General features: G+C 39.2%; 1 protein-coding gene across 14 annotated transcripts in view; it reads left to right on the plus strand.

Annotated features, from left to right (window-relative positions):
- Window positions 1-21,167, plus strand: part of LOC122818715 (vesicular glutamate transporter 1) — a 162,706-nt gene that overhangs the window by 101,295 nt on the left and 40,244 nt on the right. Inside the window, exon 1 of one of the 14 annotated variants that reach the window (XM_050889841.1) lies at window positions 11,950-11,983. The exons of 12 other annotated variants lie outside the window; for them this stretch is intronic. In XM_050889841.1, the coding sequence (XP_050745798.1) occupies window positions 11,965-11,983 (19 nt within the window). In that variant the 5' untranslated portion in view covers window positions 11,950-11,964. Of the gene's footprint in view, window positions 1-11,949; window positions 11,984-12,079; window positions 12,243-21,167 lie in introns of those variants that run through there. One more of the 14 variants, XM_050889847.1, reaches the window with a different exon arrangement.

Raw genomic sequence — 21,167 nt, forward strand, 5'->3', positions numbered from 1 at the left:
GCTATTATTTATTGTTTATTCCCTTGTCTTCTCATCACCTCTATCATAAACTTAAATTTAAATTAAATTAAAGACGCCCCTATCTTAGGCAATTTCGAAAGATGTTCTAATGGTAATGTGGAATTGAACAAATGAATGTTTTAAAATTATTCCAAAATCTGAGAAACATTAAATTCTAGAATTATAGTACTGAAAATCGGTGTAATCGGAACAAGGATAATGAGCGGTATATTTCATTGAGAGGGTAAGAGTTCATCAAAATGGAGTCTGGAAATTAATGATATACATTCACATAAAAACGCATCCCAAAATCGTCAATCCCGCCTTTGTTCCAGCAGGTCCTCTCAAGCAGTGGTGACCTATTTTTATGGCCGAAAATTATCAACGTTTATAAGTCTTAATTAATAATAAACAAAAATTGTTTAGTTTTACCAAGACGTTTTTCACGACAGTTCTGCCAACTCTTAATAACTACTACTTTTTTTAATATGAAATTTTTACCAGAATTAGGATATATTTTTTGCCATTGTCAGGCTAGACGGTTTGCAGACTGTTTTTTTTACCAAAATCAAAGTGATTACAGCGAAATCAAAGAGGGCTTGGACGCTGTCCACGGGTACTGTTCTCCTGCGGTAGCGACCGTCAAAAATTTGTTTAACGGTTTTCAATGTGTTTTTGTTTTTAAAGAGCCACGACCAGGTGCCCCGAAACGGCAACCAACATCAAAATGATATACATTCGTGACAAAAATACACGATCTCGTATTGGCAGACCGCAGCTTGAAAATACGATAGATAGCTGAGACTGTAGGCATGTCAAAATACCGCGTATCCTGCATGAAATTTGGGCATGAGAAAGCTGTCGGCGCGATAGGTGCCGCGTTTGCTCACTCCGGACAATAAATGCAACCGTCAGACCACTTCAGAACAGTGTTTGACGCTGTTTAAGCGCAATCCTAAAGAGTTTCTGCGTCGTTTTGTGACCGTCGATGAAACATGGATCCGATGGAACACACCACAGACCAAGGCACAGTCGAAACAGTTGACTTCACCCGGCGAACTTGCTCCCAAGAAGGCGAAGACTGTCCCATCGGCCGGAAAGGTGATGGCCACCGTTGTTTGGGATTCACAAGGTGTGATCTACATCGACTATCTGGAGAAGGGCAGAACGGTCACAGGGCTGTACTCTGCCGAATTAGTGTTCTGATTCCCGCCGAATTGCAAAAAGTGCGGCCCCATTTTGCGAGAAAAAAAGTGTTCTTCCATCATGACAACGCACAGGCTCACTCTTCCGCCCTCGCCAAGGCCAAATAGGCCATATTCTCCAAATTTGGCCGCGTGTGAATTCTTTTTGTTTACAAACTTAAAAAAGGCACTCGCTGAACAGAAATTTGCGTCGAATGAGGAGGTTGTCGCTGCAACAGAGGCCCATTTTGCAGACCTCGAGAAAACTTATTTGTTGTGGCATCGCTGGGTCAAGTGTATCGAGCTAAAAGGAGATTATGTTGAGAAATAAATCGCCACTTTTAAAAGATTTTCGTTTTTCTTTTGGAGACTTAGTACTTATCGGAACACCCTCGATCATTTTAGCAAAAAAAATGTTACATGCGTTCCGACGAATCTACTGTACCCTTCTACTCTACGAGTAACGGATATAAAAAAAGAGGACTCTAACATATCTGTAAAAGTAACTGTTACCACAGAATTCGACTCTAAAAGTGCGCAAACAATTTGAAAGTTCTGTACTAATGCTGTAGGTATGATGCGCATCCTGGCCGTGCGCGCTATTACGGAAACTGTAGGTCGGCTGTACTGGTTTACGTTCTGAAACGAGGTTGGACTTTGGCTGGACTAGGACGCAAAAGACTGAGACAACTACATAGGAATTTAAAGGGATATTCAGCAAATGATTTGCGCATGATTTAAGGAAAGATTGGCTTTCCTTACGAAGTCCTTCCGCTGTGTGTCAATGGCTCCTCCTTTGGTAATGGCGCGTAATCGACCATCCAAAAATTGGTGTATCAGTAGCTCAACCTTGTTTCCGTATCACCTCGGAAAGCAGCTAAATTAAACATGATTGTGTTCATGATATCGTTAGCTAATACTAAAAATAATAACGTTCCTCAGATCTCTAAAGCTATCTATCGTGTATCATCGAGGTTGGATATATATTGCAAGCTGAAAAACTTAGAGATAGAATTGAGAAAGATAGAAATGTCGTTTTGACTTGATATGCTTGGACGACCTCAATGCAACGCATGACAAACTACTCACTGTGGAGGATATTTTTAAAAGCGATTTTAAAGCGCTTGTAGTCTGAATATTTGTCATGGGGTGCGGCCATTTCAGCTTTTGAAGTCGGCCAGATTGAGAACTGGCTTGGTTGTATTTCGCAGTTATGTTTTTGATGTTGGCTTCCGTTGCTGTGCACTGCTGTCGAAGAGGTGTTCATTTTGCGTCATGTTTACCTTAAAAAGATAAAAAAGATTTACGGTTCAAAAGGAGGACGAAAAACGAAGATGGTTCTTTACAAAGTGTGCAGCGTGACGTTGCGTTCATCAGCGAATTGCAAAAATTATGCGGTTGCAAGCTGTCCAATTTCTGATTGGTCCGCGACTTTTATCAAATAAAATTTTCACAAGCAGCGACGTTAACAACACTAATTGCTGTAATTAAACGCAACTAAGTTTATACTCTCCAAACCCAGCTCAAATAGTAATAACTGCGTGGATCTTAAATACTAAAAGGTTTTTTTTTCTGACTTCAAGATTTTGTCTTTCGCTCTCTTTAAAGGTAGAAGAAGAAGGCAAAAGACGGTTGTCAAAAACTTAAGTGGTTGTTTTAGCCCTCTGTCGTTCGCAGGAAAAAGAACTGGCCTAAACCTTCGTGTGTGGCGGTAGATACTGTTAACATTTAAACTGAACTGTAATCTTCCAAAACTTCTCGGGCCGTTTAAATAACCTGGGAAACTTCAAGAACATTTAACAGGTAAAGGTGCAAGGTGAAATTTTTAGCAGACGTGCTGTGTATTTGCTAGTCTTAGGATCGAATACACCAACTTGATCATCCTTTCCAGAAATAACAGCCGTGATTCATGCTATGATCCAGTGCTGCGAAGGTAATGTGTATTCCTGAATGATCACTAGCTGCCCAGTTTTGGAGTTGATCCGCGTCTGCAGGGTATGAATATAGTCGGCTGCCGTATGCGCCAGAATGGCTGCTTAGCAGTTGAAACTTAAAGGTCCTCTTCAGGTGATCACCGCCAGTGTGCTAATGAGCTGAAGTTTGTACGGAACCTTTGTTCGGGACAAGAAGCAATAGGTCGCGAGTTTAAGATGACTTTGATCTTTGTTAACAAAGTTAAAAGTTCTTGCCAGGTCAGTCACAAGCTAAGAAACATATGTCTTACTATTTTTGGAAAAACTAGTTAGTTTGTCGGAAAAACTTCTAAAATGGCTCAATTTTCATACGACACATTGTTGTAAATCAAAATTACCAGTTCAGAACACTGCCTTGGCATTGAACTTCTTTTGTGAGTATGCCAATTCTTTATGAAGGTTCTGGAAATTTTAGATTTTGTTAAACAACTTAATATAAGAAACTTTTTACAGTTTATTCTACTACATAACTTATAATAATAGTTTAAAAGTTACGAGAGAATGGTGCATTCAGCACGCTGCAATTTAATATGCATGTGTTAAGCAGTACGATTTTGATAAAGTGTGCCGAAAGAGAAAATGTATAAAAGGTATTTATTCAGTACAACCTATAATACATTTTCGTCACAAATCTTGATATCAAACGGAAAAATTCATCCTTTGTTCTGCAGTGACATAGAAAGGAAGCACATATCTGGTATTTAAGAAATGTTTTTAGGGTTAAACGAAATGGTTCCCAGTTTAAAGTAAATATTCTGATGACAATATATATGGAAGTTGATGGACTTCGAACAGTACAAACGAGTGGCCCAACGTTACCAAGCACGTGCTTGTTACGTGTGGGGCCCTTTTATCAATTTGGGAAAAAAATGCGAGTTCGCGAGGAAGATACATACATAAAACAAATATAGACGGGACACAAATAAAAATAAAAGCCAGAATCAGTTCGCAGGACATCGCCATTAGCACGCCAGCCACCACATAGCGACAGCTACGCAAGACAGATCGATCCCTGCGAAAACGACCAGAACCGATGAAGCAACCAAGGGCCACAACTGGCGTTATCTAGGCCATCCTTCTGTTTTTTTTTTTTTTTAATGAACAAATACATTCTAATATCAATGTTCTCCATATAAGAACAAAATAATAAGAAAAATAATTTAACTGGTTTTATTTAACAACTTTTTGATAATTATACATTGTATTGTAGGTAATATCTGAAGATTGAATGTATTATGGGACCTGAATAAGATGAAAGAACTGAAAGAAATGAAATGCTATTATTTATTGTTTATTCCCTTGTCTTCTCATCACCTCTATCATAAACTTAAATTTAAATTAAATTAAAGACGCCCCTATCTTAGGCAATTTCGAAAGATGTTCTAATGGTAATGTGGAATTGAACAAATGAATGTTTTAAAATTATTCCAAAATCTGAGAAACATTAAATTCTAGAATTATAGTACTGAAAATCGGTGTAATCGGAACAAGGATAATGAGCGGTATATTTCATTGAGAGGGTAAGAGTTCATCAAAATGGAGTCTGGAAATTAATGATATACATTCACATAAAAACGCATCCCAAAATCGTCAATCCCGCCTTTGTTCCAGCAGGTCCTCTCAAGCAGTGGTGACCTATTTTTATGGCCGAAAATTATCAACGTTTATAAGTCTTAATTAATAATAAACAAAAATTGTTTAGTTTTACCAAGACGTTTTTCACGACAGTTCTGCCAACTCTTAATAACTACTACTTTTTTTAATATGAAATTTTTACCAGAATTAGGATATATTTTTTGCCATTGTCAGGCTAGACGGTTTGCAGACTGTTTTTTTTACCAAAATCAAAGTGATTACAGCGAAATCAAAGAGGGCTTGGACGCTGTCCACGGGTACTGTTCTCCTGCGGTAGCGACCGTCAAAAATTTGTTTAACGGTTTTCAATGTGTTTTTGTTTTTAAAGAGCCACGACCAGGTGCCCCGAAACGGCAACCAACATCAAAATGATATACATTCGTGACAAAAATACACGATCTCGTATTGGCAGACCGCAGCTTGAAAATACGATAGATAGCTGAGACTGTAGGCATGTCAAAATACCGCGTATCCTGCATGAAATTTGGGCATGAGAAAGCTGTCGGCGCGATAGGTGCCGCGTTTGCTCACTCCGGACAATAAATGCAACCGTCAGACCACTTCAGAACAGTGTTTGACGCTGTTTAAGCGCAATCCTAAAGAGTTTCTGCGTCGTTTTGTGACCGTCGATGAAACATGGATCCGATGGAACACACCACAGACCAAGGCACAGTCGAAACAGTTGACTTCACCCGGCGAACTTGCTCCCAAGAAGGCGAAGACTGTCCCATCGGCCGGAAAGGTGATGGCCACCGTTGTTTGGGATTCACAAGGTGTGATCTACATCGACTATCTGGAGAAGGGCAGAACGGTCACAGGGCTGTACTCTGCCGAATTAGTGTTCTGATTCCCGCCGAATTGCAAAAAGTGCGGCCCCATTTTGCGAGAAAAAAAGTGTTCTTCCATCATGACAACGCACAGGCTCACTCTTCCGCCCTCGCCAAGGCCAAATAGGCCATATTCTCCAAATTTGGCCGCGTGTGAATTCTTTTTGTTTACAAACTTAAAAAAGGCACTCGCTGAACAGAAATTTGCGTCGAATGAGGAGGTTGTCGCTGCAACAGAGGCCCATTTTGCAGACCTCGAGAAAACTTATTTGTTGTGGCATCGCTGGGTCAAGTGTATCGAGCTAAAAGGAGATTATGTTGAGAAATAAATCGCCACTTTTAAAAGATTTTCGTTTTTCTTTTGGAGACTTAGTACTTATCGGAACACCCTCGATCATTTTAGCAAAAAAAAATGTTACATGCGTTCCGACGAATCTACTGTACCCTTCTACTCTACGAGTAACGGATATAAAAAAAGAGGACTCTAACATATCTGTAAAAGTAACTGTTACCACAGAATTCGACTCTAAAAGTGCGCAAACAATTTGAAAGTTCTGTACTAATGCTGTAGGTATGATGCGCATCCTGGCCGTGCGCGCTATTACGGAAACTGTAGGTCGGCTGTACTGGTTTACGTTCTGAAACGAGGTTGGACTTTGGCTGGACTAGGACGCAAAAGACTGAGACAACTACATAGGATTTTAAAGGGATATTCAGCAAATGATTTGCGCATGATTTAAGGAAAGATTGGCTTTCCTTACGAAGTCCTTCCGCTGTGTGTCAATGGCTCCTCCTTTGGTAATGGCGCGTAATCGACCATCCAAAAATTGGTGTATCAGTAGCTCAACCTTGTTTCCGTATCACCTCGGAAAGCAGCTAAATTAAACATGATTGTGTTCATGATATCGTTAGCTAATACTAAAAATAATAACGTTCCTCAGATCTCTAAAGCTATCTATCGTGTATCATCGAGGTTGGATATATATTGCAAGCTGAAAAACTTAGAGATAGAATTGAGAAAGATAGAAATGTCGTTTTGACTTGATATGCTTGGACGACCTCAATGCAACGCATGACAAACTACTCACTGTGGAGGATATTTTTAAAAGCGATTTTAAAGCGCTTGTAGTCTGAATATTTGTCATGGGGTGCGGCCATTTCAGCTTTTGAAGTCGGCCAGATTGAGAACTGGCTTGGTTGTATTTCGCAGTTATGTTTTTGATGTTGGCTTCCGTTGCTGTGCACTGCTGTCGAAGAGGTGTTCATTTTGCGTCATGTTTACCTTAAAAAGATAAAAAAGATTTACGGTTCAAAAGGAGGACGAAAAACGAAGATGGTTCTTTACAAAGTGTGCAGCGTGACGTTGCGTTCATCAGCGAATTGCAAAAATTATGCGGTTGCAAGCTGTCCAATTTCTGATTGGTCCGCGACTTTTATCAAATAAAATTTTCACAAGCAGCGACGTTAACAACACTAATTGCTGTAATTAAACGCAACTAAGTTTATACTCTCCAAACCCAGCTCAAATAGTAATAACTGCGTGGATCTTAAATACTAAAAGGTTTTTTTTTCTGACTTCAAGATTTTGTCTTTCGCTCTCTTTAAAGGTAGAAGAAGAAGGCAAAAGACGGTTGTCAAAAACTTAAGTGGTTGTTTTAGCCCTCTGTCGTTCGCAGGAAAAAGAACTGGCCTAAACCTTCGTGTGTGGCGGTAGATACTGTTAACATTTAAACTGAACTGTAATCTTCCAAAACTTCTCGGGCCATTTAAATAACCTGGGAAACTTCAAGAACATTTAACAGGTAAAGGTGCAAGGTGAAATTTTTAGCAGACGTGCTGTGTATTTGCTAGTCTTAGGATCGAATACACCAACTTGATCATCCTTTCCAGAAATAACAGCCGTGATTCATGCTATGATCCAGTGCTGCGAAGGTAATGTGTATTCCTGAATGATCACTAGCTGCCCAGTTTTGGAGTTGATCCGCGTCTGCAGGGTATGAATATAGTCGGCTGCCGTATGCGCCAGAATGGCTGCTTAGCAGTTGAAACTTAAAGGTCCTCTTCAGGTGATCACCGCCAGTGTGCTAATGAGCTGAAGTTTGTACGGAACCTTTGTTCGGGACAAGAAGCAATAGGTCGCGAGTTTAAGATGACTTTGATCTTTGTTAACAAAGTTAAAAGTTCTTGCCAGGTCAGTCACAAGCTAAGAAACATATGTCTTACTATTTTTGGAAAAACTAGTTAGTTTGTCGGAAAGACTTCTAAAATGGCTCAATTTTCATACGACACATTGTTGTAAATCAAAATTACCAGTTCAGAACACTGCCTTGGCATTGAACTTCTTTTGTGAGTATGCCAATTCTTTATGAAGGTTCTGGAAATTTTAGATTTTGTTAAACAACTTAATATAAGAAACTTTTTACAGTTTATTCTACTACATAACTTATAATAATAGTTTAAAAGTTACGAGAGAATGGTGCATTCAGCACGCTGCAATTTAATATGCATGTGTTAAGCAGTACGATTTTGATAAAGTGTGCCGAAAGAGAAAATGTATAAAAGGTATTTATTCAGTACAACCTATAATACATTTTCGTCACAAATCTTGATATCAAACGGAAAAATTCATCCTTTGTTCTGCAGTGACATAGAAAGGAAGCACATATCTGGTATTTAAGAAATGTTTTTAGGGTTAAACGAAATGGTTCCCAGTTTAAAGTAAATATTCTGATGACAATATATATGGAAGTTGATGGACTTCGAACAGTACAAACGAGTGGCCCAACGTTACCAAGCACGTGCTTGTTACGTGTGGGGCCCTTTTATCAATTTGGGAAAAAAATGCGAGTTCGCGAGGAAGATACATACATAAAACAAATATAGACGGGACACAAATAAAAATAAAAGCCAGAATCAGTTCGCAGGACATCGCCATTAGCACGCCAGCCACCACATAGCGACAGCTACGCAAGACAGATCGATCCCTGCGAAAACGACCAGAACCGATGAAGCAACCAAGGGCCACAACTGGCGTTATCTAGGCCATCCTTCTGTTTTTTTTTTTTTTAATGAACAAATACATTCTAATATCAATGTTCTCCATATAAGAACAAAATAATAAGAAAAATAATTTAACTGGTTTTATTTAACAACTTTTTGATAATTATACATTGTATTGTAGGTAATATCTGAAGATTGAATGTATTATGGGACCTGAATAAGATGAAAGAACTGAAAGAAATGAAATGCTATTATTTATTGTTTATTCCCTTGTCTTCTCATCACCTCTATCATAAACTTAAATTTAAATTAAATTAAAGACGCCCCTATCTTAGGCAATTTCGAAAGATGTTCTAATGGTAATGTGGAATTGAACAAATGAATGTTTTAAAATTATTCCAAAATCTGAGAAACATTAAATTCTAGAATTATAGTACTGAAAATCGGTGTAATCGGAACAAGGATAATGAGCGGTATATTTCATTGAGAGGGTAAGAGTTCATCAAAATGGAGTCTGGAAATTAATGATATACATTCACATAAAAACGCATCCCAAAATCGTCAATCCCGCCTTTGTTCCAGCAGGTCCTCTCAAGCAGTGGTGACCTATTTTTATGGCCGAAAATTATCAACGTTTATAAGTCTTAATTAATAATAAACAAAAATTGTTTAGTTTTACCAAGACGTTTTTCACGACAGTTCTGCCAACTCTTAATAACTACTACTTTTTTTAATATGAAATTTTTACCAGAATTAGGATATATTTTTTGCCATTGTCAGGCTAGACGGTTTGCAGACTGTTTTTTTTACCAAAATCAAAGTGATTACAGCGAAATCAAAGAGGGCTTGGACGCTGTCCACGGGTACTGTTCTCCTGCGGTAGCGACCGTCAAAAATTTGTTTAACGGTTTTCAATGTGTTTTTGTTTTTAAAGAGCCACGACCAGGTGCCCCGAAACGGCAACCAACATCAAAATGATATACATTCGTGACAAAAATACACGATCTCGTATTGGCAGACCGCAGCTTGAAAATACGATAGATAGCTGAGACTGTAGGCATGTCAAAATACCGCGTATCCTGCATGAAATTTGGGCATGAGAAAGCTGTCGGCGCGATAGGTGCCGCGTTTGCTCACTCCGGACAATAAATGCAACCGTCAGACCACTTCAGAACAGTGTTTGACGCTGTTTAAGCGCAATCCTAAAGAGTTTCTGCGTCGTTTTGTGACCGTCGATGAAACATGGATCCGATGGAACACACCACAGACCAAGGCACAGTCGAAACAGTTGACTTCACCCGGCGAACTTGCTCCCAAGAAGGCGAAGACTGTCCCATCGGCCGGAAAGGTGATGGCCACCGTTGTTTGGGATTCACAAGGTGTGATCTACATCGACTATCTGGAGAAGGGCAGAACGGTCACAGGGCTGTACTCTGCCGAATTAGTGTTCTGATTCCCGCCGAATTGCAAAAAGTGCGGCCCCATTTTGCGAGAAAAAAAGTGTTCTTCCATCATGACAACGCACAGGCTCACTCTTCCGCCCTCGCCAAGGCCAAATAGGCCATATTCTCCAAATTTGGCCGCGTGTGAATTCTTTTTGTTTACAAACTTAAAAAAGGCACTCGCTGAACAGAAATTTGCGTCGAATGAGGAGGTTGTCGCTGCAACAGAGGCCCATTTTGCAGACCTCGAGAAAACTTATTTGTTGTGGCATCGCTGGGTCAAGTGTATCGAGCTAAAAGGAGATTATGTTGAGAAATAAATCGCCACTTTTAAAAGATTTTCGTTTTTCTTTTGGAGACTTAGTACTTATCGGAACACCCTCGATCATTTTAGCAAAAAAAATGTTACATGCGTTCCGACGAATCTACTGTACCCTTCTACTCTACGAGTAACGGATATAAAAAAAGAGGACTCTAACATATCTGTAAAAGTAACTGTTACCACAGAATTCGACTCTAAAAGTGCGCAAACAATTTGAAAGTTCTGTACTAATGCTGTAGGTATGATGCGCATCCTGGCCGTGCGCGCTATTACGGAAACTGTAGGTCGGCTGTACTGGTTTACGTTCTGAAACGAGGTTGGACTTTGGCTGGACTAGGACGCAAAAGACTGAGACAACTACATAGGATTTTAAAGGGATATTCAGCAAATGATTTGCGCATGATTTAAGGAAAGATTGGCTTTCCTTACGAAGTCCTTCCGCTGTGTGTCAATGGCTCCTCCTTTGGTAATGGCGCGTAATCGACCATCCAAAAATTGGTGTATCAGTAGCTCAACCTTGTTTCCGTATCACCTCGGAAAGCAGCTAAATTAAACATGATTGTGTTCATGATATCGTTAGCTAATACTAAAAATAATAACGTTCCTCAGATCTCTAAAGCTATCTATCGTGTATCATCGAGGTTGGATATATATTGCAAGCTGAAAAACTTAGAGATAGAATTGAGAAAGATAGAAATGTCGTTTTGACTTGATATGCTTGGACGACCTCAATGCAACGCATGACAAACTACTCACTGTGGAGGATATTTTTAAAAGCGATTTTAAAGCGCTTGTAGTCTGAATATTTGTCATGGGGTGCGGCCATTTCAGCTTTTGAAGTCGGCCAGATTGAGAACTGGCTTGGTTGTATTTCGCAGTTATGTTTTTGATGTTGGCTTCCGTTGCTGTGCACTGCTGTCGAAGAGGTGTTCATTTTGCGTCATGTTTACCTTAAAAAGATAAAAAAGATTTACGGTTCAAAAGGAGGACGAAAAACGAAGATGGTTCTTTACAAAGTGTGCAGCGTGACGTTGCGTTCATCAGCGAATTGCAAAAATTATGCGGTTGCAAGCTGTCCAATTTCTGATTGGTCCGCGACTTTTATCAAATAAAATTTTCACAAGCAGCGACGTTAACAACACTAATTGCTGTAATTAAACGCAACTAAGTTTATACTCTCCAAACCCAGCTCAAATAGTAATAACTGCGTGGATCTTAAATACTAAAAGGTTTTTTTTTCTGACTTCAAGATTTTGTCTTTCGCTCTCTTTAAAGGTAGAAGAAGAAGGCAAAAGACGGTTGTCAAAAACTTAAGTGGTTGTTTTAGCCCTCTGTCGTTCGCAGGAAAAAGAACTGGCCTAAACCTTCGTGTGTGGCGGTAGATACTGTTAACATTTAAACTGAACTGTAATCTTCCAAAACTTCTCGGGCCATTTAAATAACCTGGGAAACTTCAAGAACATTTAACAGGTAAAGGTGCAAGGTGAAATTTTTAGCAGACGTGCTGTGTATTTGCTAGTCTTAGGATCGAATACACCAACTTGATCATCCTTTCCAGAAATAACAGCCGTGATTCATGCTATGATCCAGTGCTGCGAAGGTAATGTGTATTCCTGAATGATCACTAGCTGCCCAGTTTTGGAGTTGATCCGCGTCTGCAGGGTATGAATATAGTCGGCTGCCGTATGCGCCAGAATGGCTGCTTAGCAGTTGAAACTTAAAGGTCCTCTTCAGGTGATCACCGCCAGTGTGCTAATGAGCTGAAGTTTGTACGGAACCTTTGTTCGGGACAAGAAGCAATAGGTCGCGAGTTTAAGATGACTTTGATCTTTGTTAACAAAGTTAAAAGTTCTTGCCAGGTCAGTCACAAGCTAAGAAACATATGTCTTACTATTTTTGGAAAAACTAGTTAGTTTGTCGGAAAGACTTCTAAAATGGCTCAATTTTCATACGACACATTGTTGTAAATCAAAATTACCAGTTCAGAACACTGCCTTGGCATTGAACTTCTTTTGTGAGTATGCCAATTCTTTATGAAGGTTCTGGAAATTTTAGATTTTGTTAAACAACTTAATATAAGAAACTTTTTACAGTTTATTCTACTACATAACTTATAATAATAGTTTAAAAGTTACGAGAGAATGGTGCATTCAGCACGCTGCAATTTAATATGCATGTGTTAAGCAGTACGATTTTGATAAAGTGTGCCGAAAGAGAAAATGTATAAAAAGTATTTATTCAGTACAACCTATAATACATTTTCGTCACAAATCTTGATATCAAACGGAAAAATTCATCCTTTGTTCTGCAGTGACATAGAAAGGAAGCACATATCTGGTATTTAAGAAATGTTTTTAGGGTTAAACGAAATGGTTCCCAGTTTAAAGTAAATATTCTGATGACAATATATATGGAAGTTGATGGACTTCGAACAGTACAAACGAGTGGCCCAACGTTACCAAGCACGTGCTTGTTACGTGTGGGGCCCTTTTATCAATTTGGGAAAAAAATGCGAGTTCGCGAGGAAGATACATACATAAAACAAATATAGACGGGACACAAATAAAAATAAAAGGCACAACTAAGAATGAAGCAAATGAGTTAAGATATTAGTTTTTAATACCGGGATAGATGTTGAAATGCAAATTAAATGATAAAGTTTATTATAGTTATGACATAGAACGCGAAAGGGCTCGTGCAGACAAGAATTTGATGTACAACGTGGAAAATTTAGGGGATAATAATTTCGTGTTAGTCTAACAGGAACAGGAATTACGCAGGGCAAATAAGAGAAAATTTTTTTTGTACCGACTCAATACGGTCGATGTGCACTTGATATTGTGGACTCCAAACCGACGAACAATGTTTTAAAATAGGACGGACAAGGGATGTAAATAATAATTTGGTCAAATAAAGGTTATCAAATTCTTTTGCCAACGCTTTATAAGCACAAGAACACTTGTTAACAGTGGACATACTGTGGCAGTCAAATTTAAGTTTAGGGTCCAGAAGAATACCTAAATCGTTAACTGAATATATACGGTCAAGTGGAGTATTTTTAGGAAAGTAACTGACAAACGTAGGAGTACCCCTGTAAAAAGTCATAACGTTGCATTTAAGACATCAAATTTAAAAGTTTGTACTCACACCATCTATGAAAACAATCAATATCTGACTGTAAGTTAAATCCCGACGCTACATCATTATATGATAAACAAAGCTTAACATCATCAGCATAAATAAGTACGCGAGAATGTGTTAATCGTTTATAAGCAAAGTTAACAGCAAAGGGCAAAAATGACTACACTGAGGCACTCAACATGTCACGTAGTACAATTTTGAAACAGCATTTTTGAATATAACCCTCTGAGTCCTACCATTCAAGTAACATAAAATCCAAGATAATAGATTACCCAAGCTGATCTAATTTAAATAAATGAAGAGAGTGGTTAACGGAGTCAAAGGCCTTACTAAAATCTGTAAATACAATGTCAGTCTGCATTTTTTTCTTAAATCCATTTATTACAATAGATGTCAATTCAAGAAGGTTGGTGGTCGATCTTCGCTTAACAAAACCATGCTGACAAGGTGATATAAGCGAGGATCATAAATGTTGCAAATGAGAAGTGATGCGTTCAAATGCTTTAGGAATTTGCGACAATTTGGAAACCTCTATAATTCTGGACATCCACCTTCGCACCTTTTTTACGAAGTAAAATAATAAAAGAGTAGGAAAAACGGATGATGAAATAGACAAATTAAAAATCGGTTTACAAATGGTTGATGCACAAAACTAAAGCACATAACCAGGAAGTCCATCTGGACCGGAAGAACAAGTTGGCGTTGTTGTTGCTTGATCTCTTAAGTGAGAGCTTTCGGTGATTACAGGGAAAAAATACAATTTGTCCTATTTCAGGGATTAGGGAAGATAGAATTTGACCAAGCTGTGGAACTATAAGTAGTTTGGAAAAACTCAGCAAATAAATGAACAATTTCAGAATCCGTCGATGCCTGTGGCACTTTAATTGTCTGTACAATTGTACAAGTCTGTCCAATTACAATGAGAAACCATATCGTTAAGTTTATTATAGTCACATTTACAAAAACATCTCATTTTAGTTGGAGAAACTAAAGGAGAGAGGGTATCAGAGCAGGGGAGGCAAATTGTCAGTTCCATAATTGGATGATATCGGTCTTCAGGTACAACAAGAGCGTCAATTCTACATACTGTGATTTCAGACGGGTCTGAAACAAACACAAGATCTAATTGTCTACTTAAGGAATTTTTTATAATGCTTACTTGCTGTAATTATAATTCGAAAAGGCCATCCACAGAATCATGGGCAGATAAATGAGTCAGTAGGAGGAGACCAAGAAATATCAGGTAGATTAAAGTCACCTAAAACAATTAAAAGGTATCCGCTCGAAAGAAGGGATAAAACAGATTGGACTATAAGAACATGTAACAAGAACAGATAAAGATTGCAAAGAAACTTTCACACTTCGAAATTCAATTTCATTCGGGATATGAATCTTTCAGATTTTATGCTAGAGGTAACGGGAATCAGCCCACCGCGCCCCTACGTGAGTGGCGATCGTTCCTATAAGTATTAAAGTTAGTAGACAGAACTTCAGAGTCGGATATTTCTGGTTTCAGCCACGTTTCCGTAAAAGCTAACTGCTGCTACCAAGTTCGGATTTGGGTTGGATTCCATAGTCGTATTAACGGCGGTAAAGCTGGCTTTTTTGCGTTTAGGCGACTCGGTTAATAATTTTTTTATTATTAAACTGGGCACAGACGGTATTGAACCCCTCATTGAGTTGCCTAAAAGCACCTGAGATATTCATAGGCTGTCTAGAGTCTGTTTCATAAAGCCGCTCATCCTAACTACCATTTCCTTGTAGGACCTGGGATCAAATTCAAAAATCACAAAGGCACAAAACACAAAAAAATAAGATCGCGAGATCCCAAAAATTTATCAAACGTAAGGGAGCACGAGATGAAAAAATATTCTATCGACTGATCGTGGCTTGTACGACACTAACAACTTTATGCACGAACAAATACAATGTAAAACGAGCAAGAGATGGAGAGAGAGTTACAGAAAAAGTCAATCAGAAATGCAGCAGGTTCATAGAGAGCAGGTTACAGTTATAAAATAGATCGAGGGAGATTGAGAGAGAGTAAAAGAGTTTTAGCAAGTTTAGGAGCGTAAGTTACACAAACAAAGCTAAGACATTAAACAAATCTAATAGAAATCTTAAAATAACTATTAACACGTACCCGTTTACTGGGAGATCTACTTAAAATTACTAGCGCAATTGTTAGGCTAATCTTTGTAAATAAATACACACAGAACACTCGCACAAAATCACTTAAAAAGACAAAAACTCGAAGCACAAAAGTAAACACAGCTGTTCACAAGCGACGCTAAATCGAATCTAAATAATGAAGCGGAGCGGCTGATTCACCTTACGTCACATTGTTTATTTGATAGTATAAAAGGTGTTTTTTTTATTTTCCTTTACAAAATACGCTGGAATTTTCGATCTCTCTCATCCATTGGATATTGTCAAACATTTTTCATAAGTGGCTGGAAAATTTAGAAATGAGACCTTGTTTTATGTTTTAGGCTAGGTTTGGGGTTATAGCGCTTGCCTCGAATGCAACTCTACATCTAATTGTAAGGCACTGCGCCACAAAACGCATTGGGGAGGATTTTAAAAATGGCCACTGTGTCAGTGCGAGACATGTGTCTGACATATACCCTCATAAAGTGCATGTAGCCTTTCTTTATGCTTTGCTAGTTATTTATTGAATCTTCACCCTTTAGATACTAACAATAAGTGTATCAAATTTTCAACATATAACATAAGTATAACTAACGGAACTGAAGGGAAGATATTTTAAAGTTTTATGCACGCGTTTTAAACTCGATTTGTCTAAGTACCACCGGTGTAAAATAATTATTTTTTTTGGTATGCTTTGCTATTTATTTATTCAATCTTCTTCAATGAGTGTATCTTAAACTAACTACTCTAACAGTCATATGACTGGCGATTGGGGTGTACAGAGAGCTTTTCATTGTTGGACGCTTTTTGTTTGTCTATTTCATCTTTAACGGTAAGAATGCCAGCCAAGGCCCCTGTGGATGTCACTGGTGCCCCAGTGATAGTTTGCAGGATTTTCGATTGAACGCGCTGTATAATGTCTATGTTGCTGCTGTTGGCGTCCCCCCATAGCTGAGAGCAATATGTCCAGATGGGCTTGAGAGTGGAGTTGTAGAGCGTTAAGGATCCAGTAGATCCGGGTTTTAGTATTATATGTACTTTGTTGCGTTCAATGAGTCTTCTCTAGGTTAGTCGTCTGTCAGATGGACGCCAAGACCATTCAATAATAGTGGAGGGCATGTTTGTCTGTTGGGAATAAACGTTATGTGTTTACATTTCTGTTCATTTGTTTTAATATGCCAGTCAGATAGCCACCTCTCTACTACGAGAAGGTGGTTTGCTAGCTGTGTCCTGGGCACCTCGAGCGACTTAAAATTGCAGTGTCATCAGCGAACGTAGTTGTTGTTAGCTGCTAGGTCGTAGGAATATCATCTGTGTATAGAAGAAACAGAGTAGGCTTTATCGCGCTTTCTTGCGGTACTCCAGCTTCACCTTTTTGCGAAAGTTTTGCTGTAGAGATACCAATCAAGTTGATTGTGAGTGTAATCTGGCTCGATTTTTTTTCCGGGCTTAGGTATCATAATAATAATACATTTTTCCATTTTTTTGGATAGTAACCTAGAGTTGTGATCCCATTGAAGAGCTTAAAATTAACCACCATGGCAGCGATTATAAGTTCAATTAAAATTTTTGGGATTATTTGGTCGGTTTCAGTTCCCCAATGACTTTCGCGATTTCCTTTAGCTGAAACAATGGTGATAGGCAAATATATTTAGATTCGCTTTGCGGTAGGACAAATGAAACAGTGGCAGGGTTCGTCTCGAATACGTTTCTGAGATGTAAAGCAAAAGTTTCGGCTCTATCTTCGACTCTGCGGACCCAACTTCCTAATTAATTTCTTATTGGAGTGACTGTTTCGATTGGAGAGCTCCGATTTGGGTGAGCCAATATAGAGCTCGATTTAGTATTCGAGAGGCTTCCTTAAGCCGTTGTTTTAATTACGGCGATCTGTTGGCTTGCCAGGCACGTCGCAGGCGCCTCTTTTTTAGGACTTGCCGTTCAATTTGCAGATTCGTTTTTAAATGGGTAATTTGCACGTCCCTGCCTTGTGTGGTTGAGATAGCGGCTGCCTCTACGATGTACGCTTCGATGTTGAACTGAGGGGATAGTTATGTGCGACGTCAGCCTGTGGAGGTGATCTGTAGTTTTTGTGCTTTGCAGAAGAGTTTTTTAGCACTGGCGAAAGGTCTGAAGACAGGTTCGAAAGCGCTTTGGTTATAATTCTATTGCGGGGATTGTTTTTTGTCACCGCAAAGTCTATTAAGTTAGGATCTTTCCTGGGGTCTGTTGGTCAGTATGTGGGGCTGCAGGGGAAAAATAGACTAATTCTTTGTTTTATGATTGCTTTGTATAATTGTCTTCCTTTGGGTGTCACAAGGAGTGAACCCTAGTGCGTGTGTTTGGCATTATAGCCCCCAGCAGCTATAAAGCGATCTCCAAGCAAGTTGTAGAAGTCCATGAGTTGTCCTTCAGAAATTGTAAAGCGAGCCGAGCAGTAAATTGTGGTTTCCGTTGCCTGACGGCATTTTGATAGACGTGCCTTGGAAGTAATTAGTTGCCAACTTTGCCAAAAAGAAGTGATTGATGCGTACCCTGATTAAAATGCCGGTTTCGCCGTGAGCTTCACCATCTGGATGATATGTGTGGTAGAATGTGTAGCCTCTTATTTGGAAATTGTATTTGCTTATTATGTTCTCTCTACCAGTAGCAGAATATCGATATGATTTTCAATCAAGAACTGTGTTACTTTAATTTTGTGCCGTCAAACGCCATTGGCGTTTCACATTGTTTTTCGTAGATTTTCCATTGATTATTTGGACTGCTTAGCTGCAATCAGCTTTAACACCATGTTCTGGGTTTGAAAAATTGTTTGCAATACATATCCCGTTCATGTCGTATTTATGAATGACATGAATTCCATCATACTTTGTTGCATAATGACTATCATAGCTTCTAGAGTGCTTTGTGACTTGTGTGTACTTAAAACTGTTGAACGTTTCCTAAATTATACTGTAGGCCGTCCCTAAACGAAGTGCATCGGCGTATGAGAAGCCCTTCTGGATATTTAAATGACCAAATTAAGATCTTGCATTCGTGCCGAAAAATACTTCCGGGGTCGTACGCGTGTCTGTCACTCGTCAAATGGACATTCCCTGTCCTTTGCCGTTCATTTTTTTTTTTTTTGCAGCTCACTCATTTTTTCTTTTTGGGGTCTTTTTTGTTGACAGGGCCGTTTGCCGATTTGTGGAAGTACGACTTTAAAATAGCTCACAGGAAATATCAGTGGTTTCGACAGCGGGATATGTATTGACACGCCCAATCCAATATATTGTGCAGCCCCTGTTGTTGCCGTGTGATTTTCTTGTCAGTTTACGCAATTTTTTTTCTTGGGGTCTTTTTTGTTGACAGGGCAGTTTGCCAGTTGTTCCATGTTCCAAGTAAACAGTATGCCCTGGTGTGTATATACTCCTGACAATTTGTGCATTCCTTTTTTGTGGCTCTTCCACATTAATTCTTCCGCTCCAGATCGACCCTGAAGAGTGGTTACGGCCCTTTATTCCTGTTGATAATGTTACTAGCGTTTTTGCAGAAAACCCTTTTTCTTTGCAACTCTACATCTAATTGTAAGGCACTGCGCCACAAAACGCATTGGGGAGGATTTTAAAAATGGCCACTGTGTCAGTGCGAGACATGTGTCTGACATATACCCTCATAAAGTGCATGTAGCCTTTCTTTATGCTTTGCTAGTTATTTATTGAATCTTCACCCTTTAGATACTAACAATAAGTGTATCAAATTTTCAACATATAACATAAGTATAACTAACGGAACTGAAGGGAAGATATTTTAAAGTTTTATGCACGCGTTTTAAACTCGATTTGTCTAAGTACCACCGGTGTAAAATAATTATTTTTTTTGGTATGCTTTGCTATTTATTTATTCAATCTTCTTCAATGAGTGTATCTTAAACTAACTACTCTAACAGTCATATGACTGGCGATTGGGGTGTACAGAGAGCTTTTCATTGTTGGACGCTTTTTGTTTGTCTATTTCATCTTTAACGGTAAGAATGCCAGCCAAGGCCCCTGTGGATGTCACTGGTGCCCCAGTGATAGTTTGCAGGATTTTCGATTGAAGAGCAATATGTCCAGATGGGCTTGAGAGTGGAGTTGTAGAGCAAAACCTTGTAGTCCAGACGCAGGAGCGTACGAGCGTTAAGGATCCAGTAGATCCGGGTTTTAGTATTATATGTACTTTGTTGCGTTCAATGAGTCTTCTCTAGGTTAGTCGTCTGTCAGATGGACGCCAAGACCATTCAATAATAGTGGAGGGCATGTTTGTCTGTTGGGAATAAACGTTATGTGTTTACATTTCTGTTCATTTGTTTTAATATGCCAGTCAGATAGCCACCTCTCTACTACGAGAAGGTGGTTTGCTAGCTGTGTCCTGGGCACCTCGAGCGACTTAAAATTGCAGTGTCATCAGCGAACGTAGTTGTTGTTAGCTGCTAGGTCGTAGGAATATCATCTGTGTATAGAAGAAACAGAGTAGGCTTTATCGCGCTTTCTTGCGGTACTCCAGCTTCACCTTTTTGCGAAAGTTTTGCTGTAGAGATACCAATCAAGTTGATTGTGAGTGTAATCTGGCTCGATTTTTTTTCCGGGCTTAGGTATCATAATAATAATACATTTTTCCATTTTTTTGGATAGTAACCTAGAGTTGTGATCCCATTGAAGAGCTTAAAATTAACCACCATGGCAGCGATTATAAGTTCAATTAAAATTTTTGGGATTATTTGGTCGGTTTCAGTTCCCCAATGACTTTCGCGATTTCCTTTAGCTGAAACAATGGTGATAGGCAAATATATTTAGATTCGCTTTGCGGTAGGACAAATGAAACAGTGGCAGGGTTCGTCTCGAATACGTTTCTGAGATGTAAAGCAAAAGTTTCGGCTCTATCTTCGACTCTGCGGACCCAACTTCCTAATTAATTTCTTATTGGAGTGACTGTTTCGATTGGAGAGCTCCGATTTGGGTGAGCCAATATAGAGCTCGATTTAGTATTCGAGAGGCTTCCTTAAGCCGTTGTTTTAATTACGGCGATCTGTTGGCTTGCCAGGCACGTCGCAGGCGCCTCTTTTTTAGGACTTGCCGTTCAATTTGCAGATTCGTTTTTAAATGGGTAATTTGCACGTCCCTGCCTTGTGTGGTTGAGATAGCGGCTGCCTCTACGATGTACGCTTCGATGTTGAACTGAGGGGATAGTTATGTGCGACGTCAGCCTGTGGAGGTGATCTGTAGTTTTTGTGCTTTGCAGAAGAGTTTTTTAGCACTGGCGAAAGGTCTGAAGACAGGTTCGAAAGCGCTTTGGTTATAATTCTATTGCGGGGATTGTTTTTTGTCACCGCAAAGTCTATTAAGTTAGGATCTTTCCTGGGGTCTGTTGGTCAGTATGTGGGGCTGCAGGGGAAAAATAGACTAATTCTTTGTTTTATGATTGCTTTGTATAATTGTCTTCCTTTGGGTGTCACAAGGAGTGAACCCTAGTGCGTG

Source organism: Drosophila biarmipes, unplaced genomic scaffold, assembly GCF_025231255.1.
Source record: "Drosophila biarmipes strain raj3 unplaced genomic scaffold, RU_DBia_V1.1 ptg000008l, whole genome shotgun sequence".
NCBI classification, from domain to species: Eukaryota; Metazoa; Arthropoda; class Insecta; order Diptera; family Drosophilidae; genus Drosophila; species Drosophila biarmipes.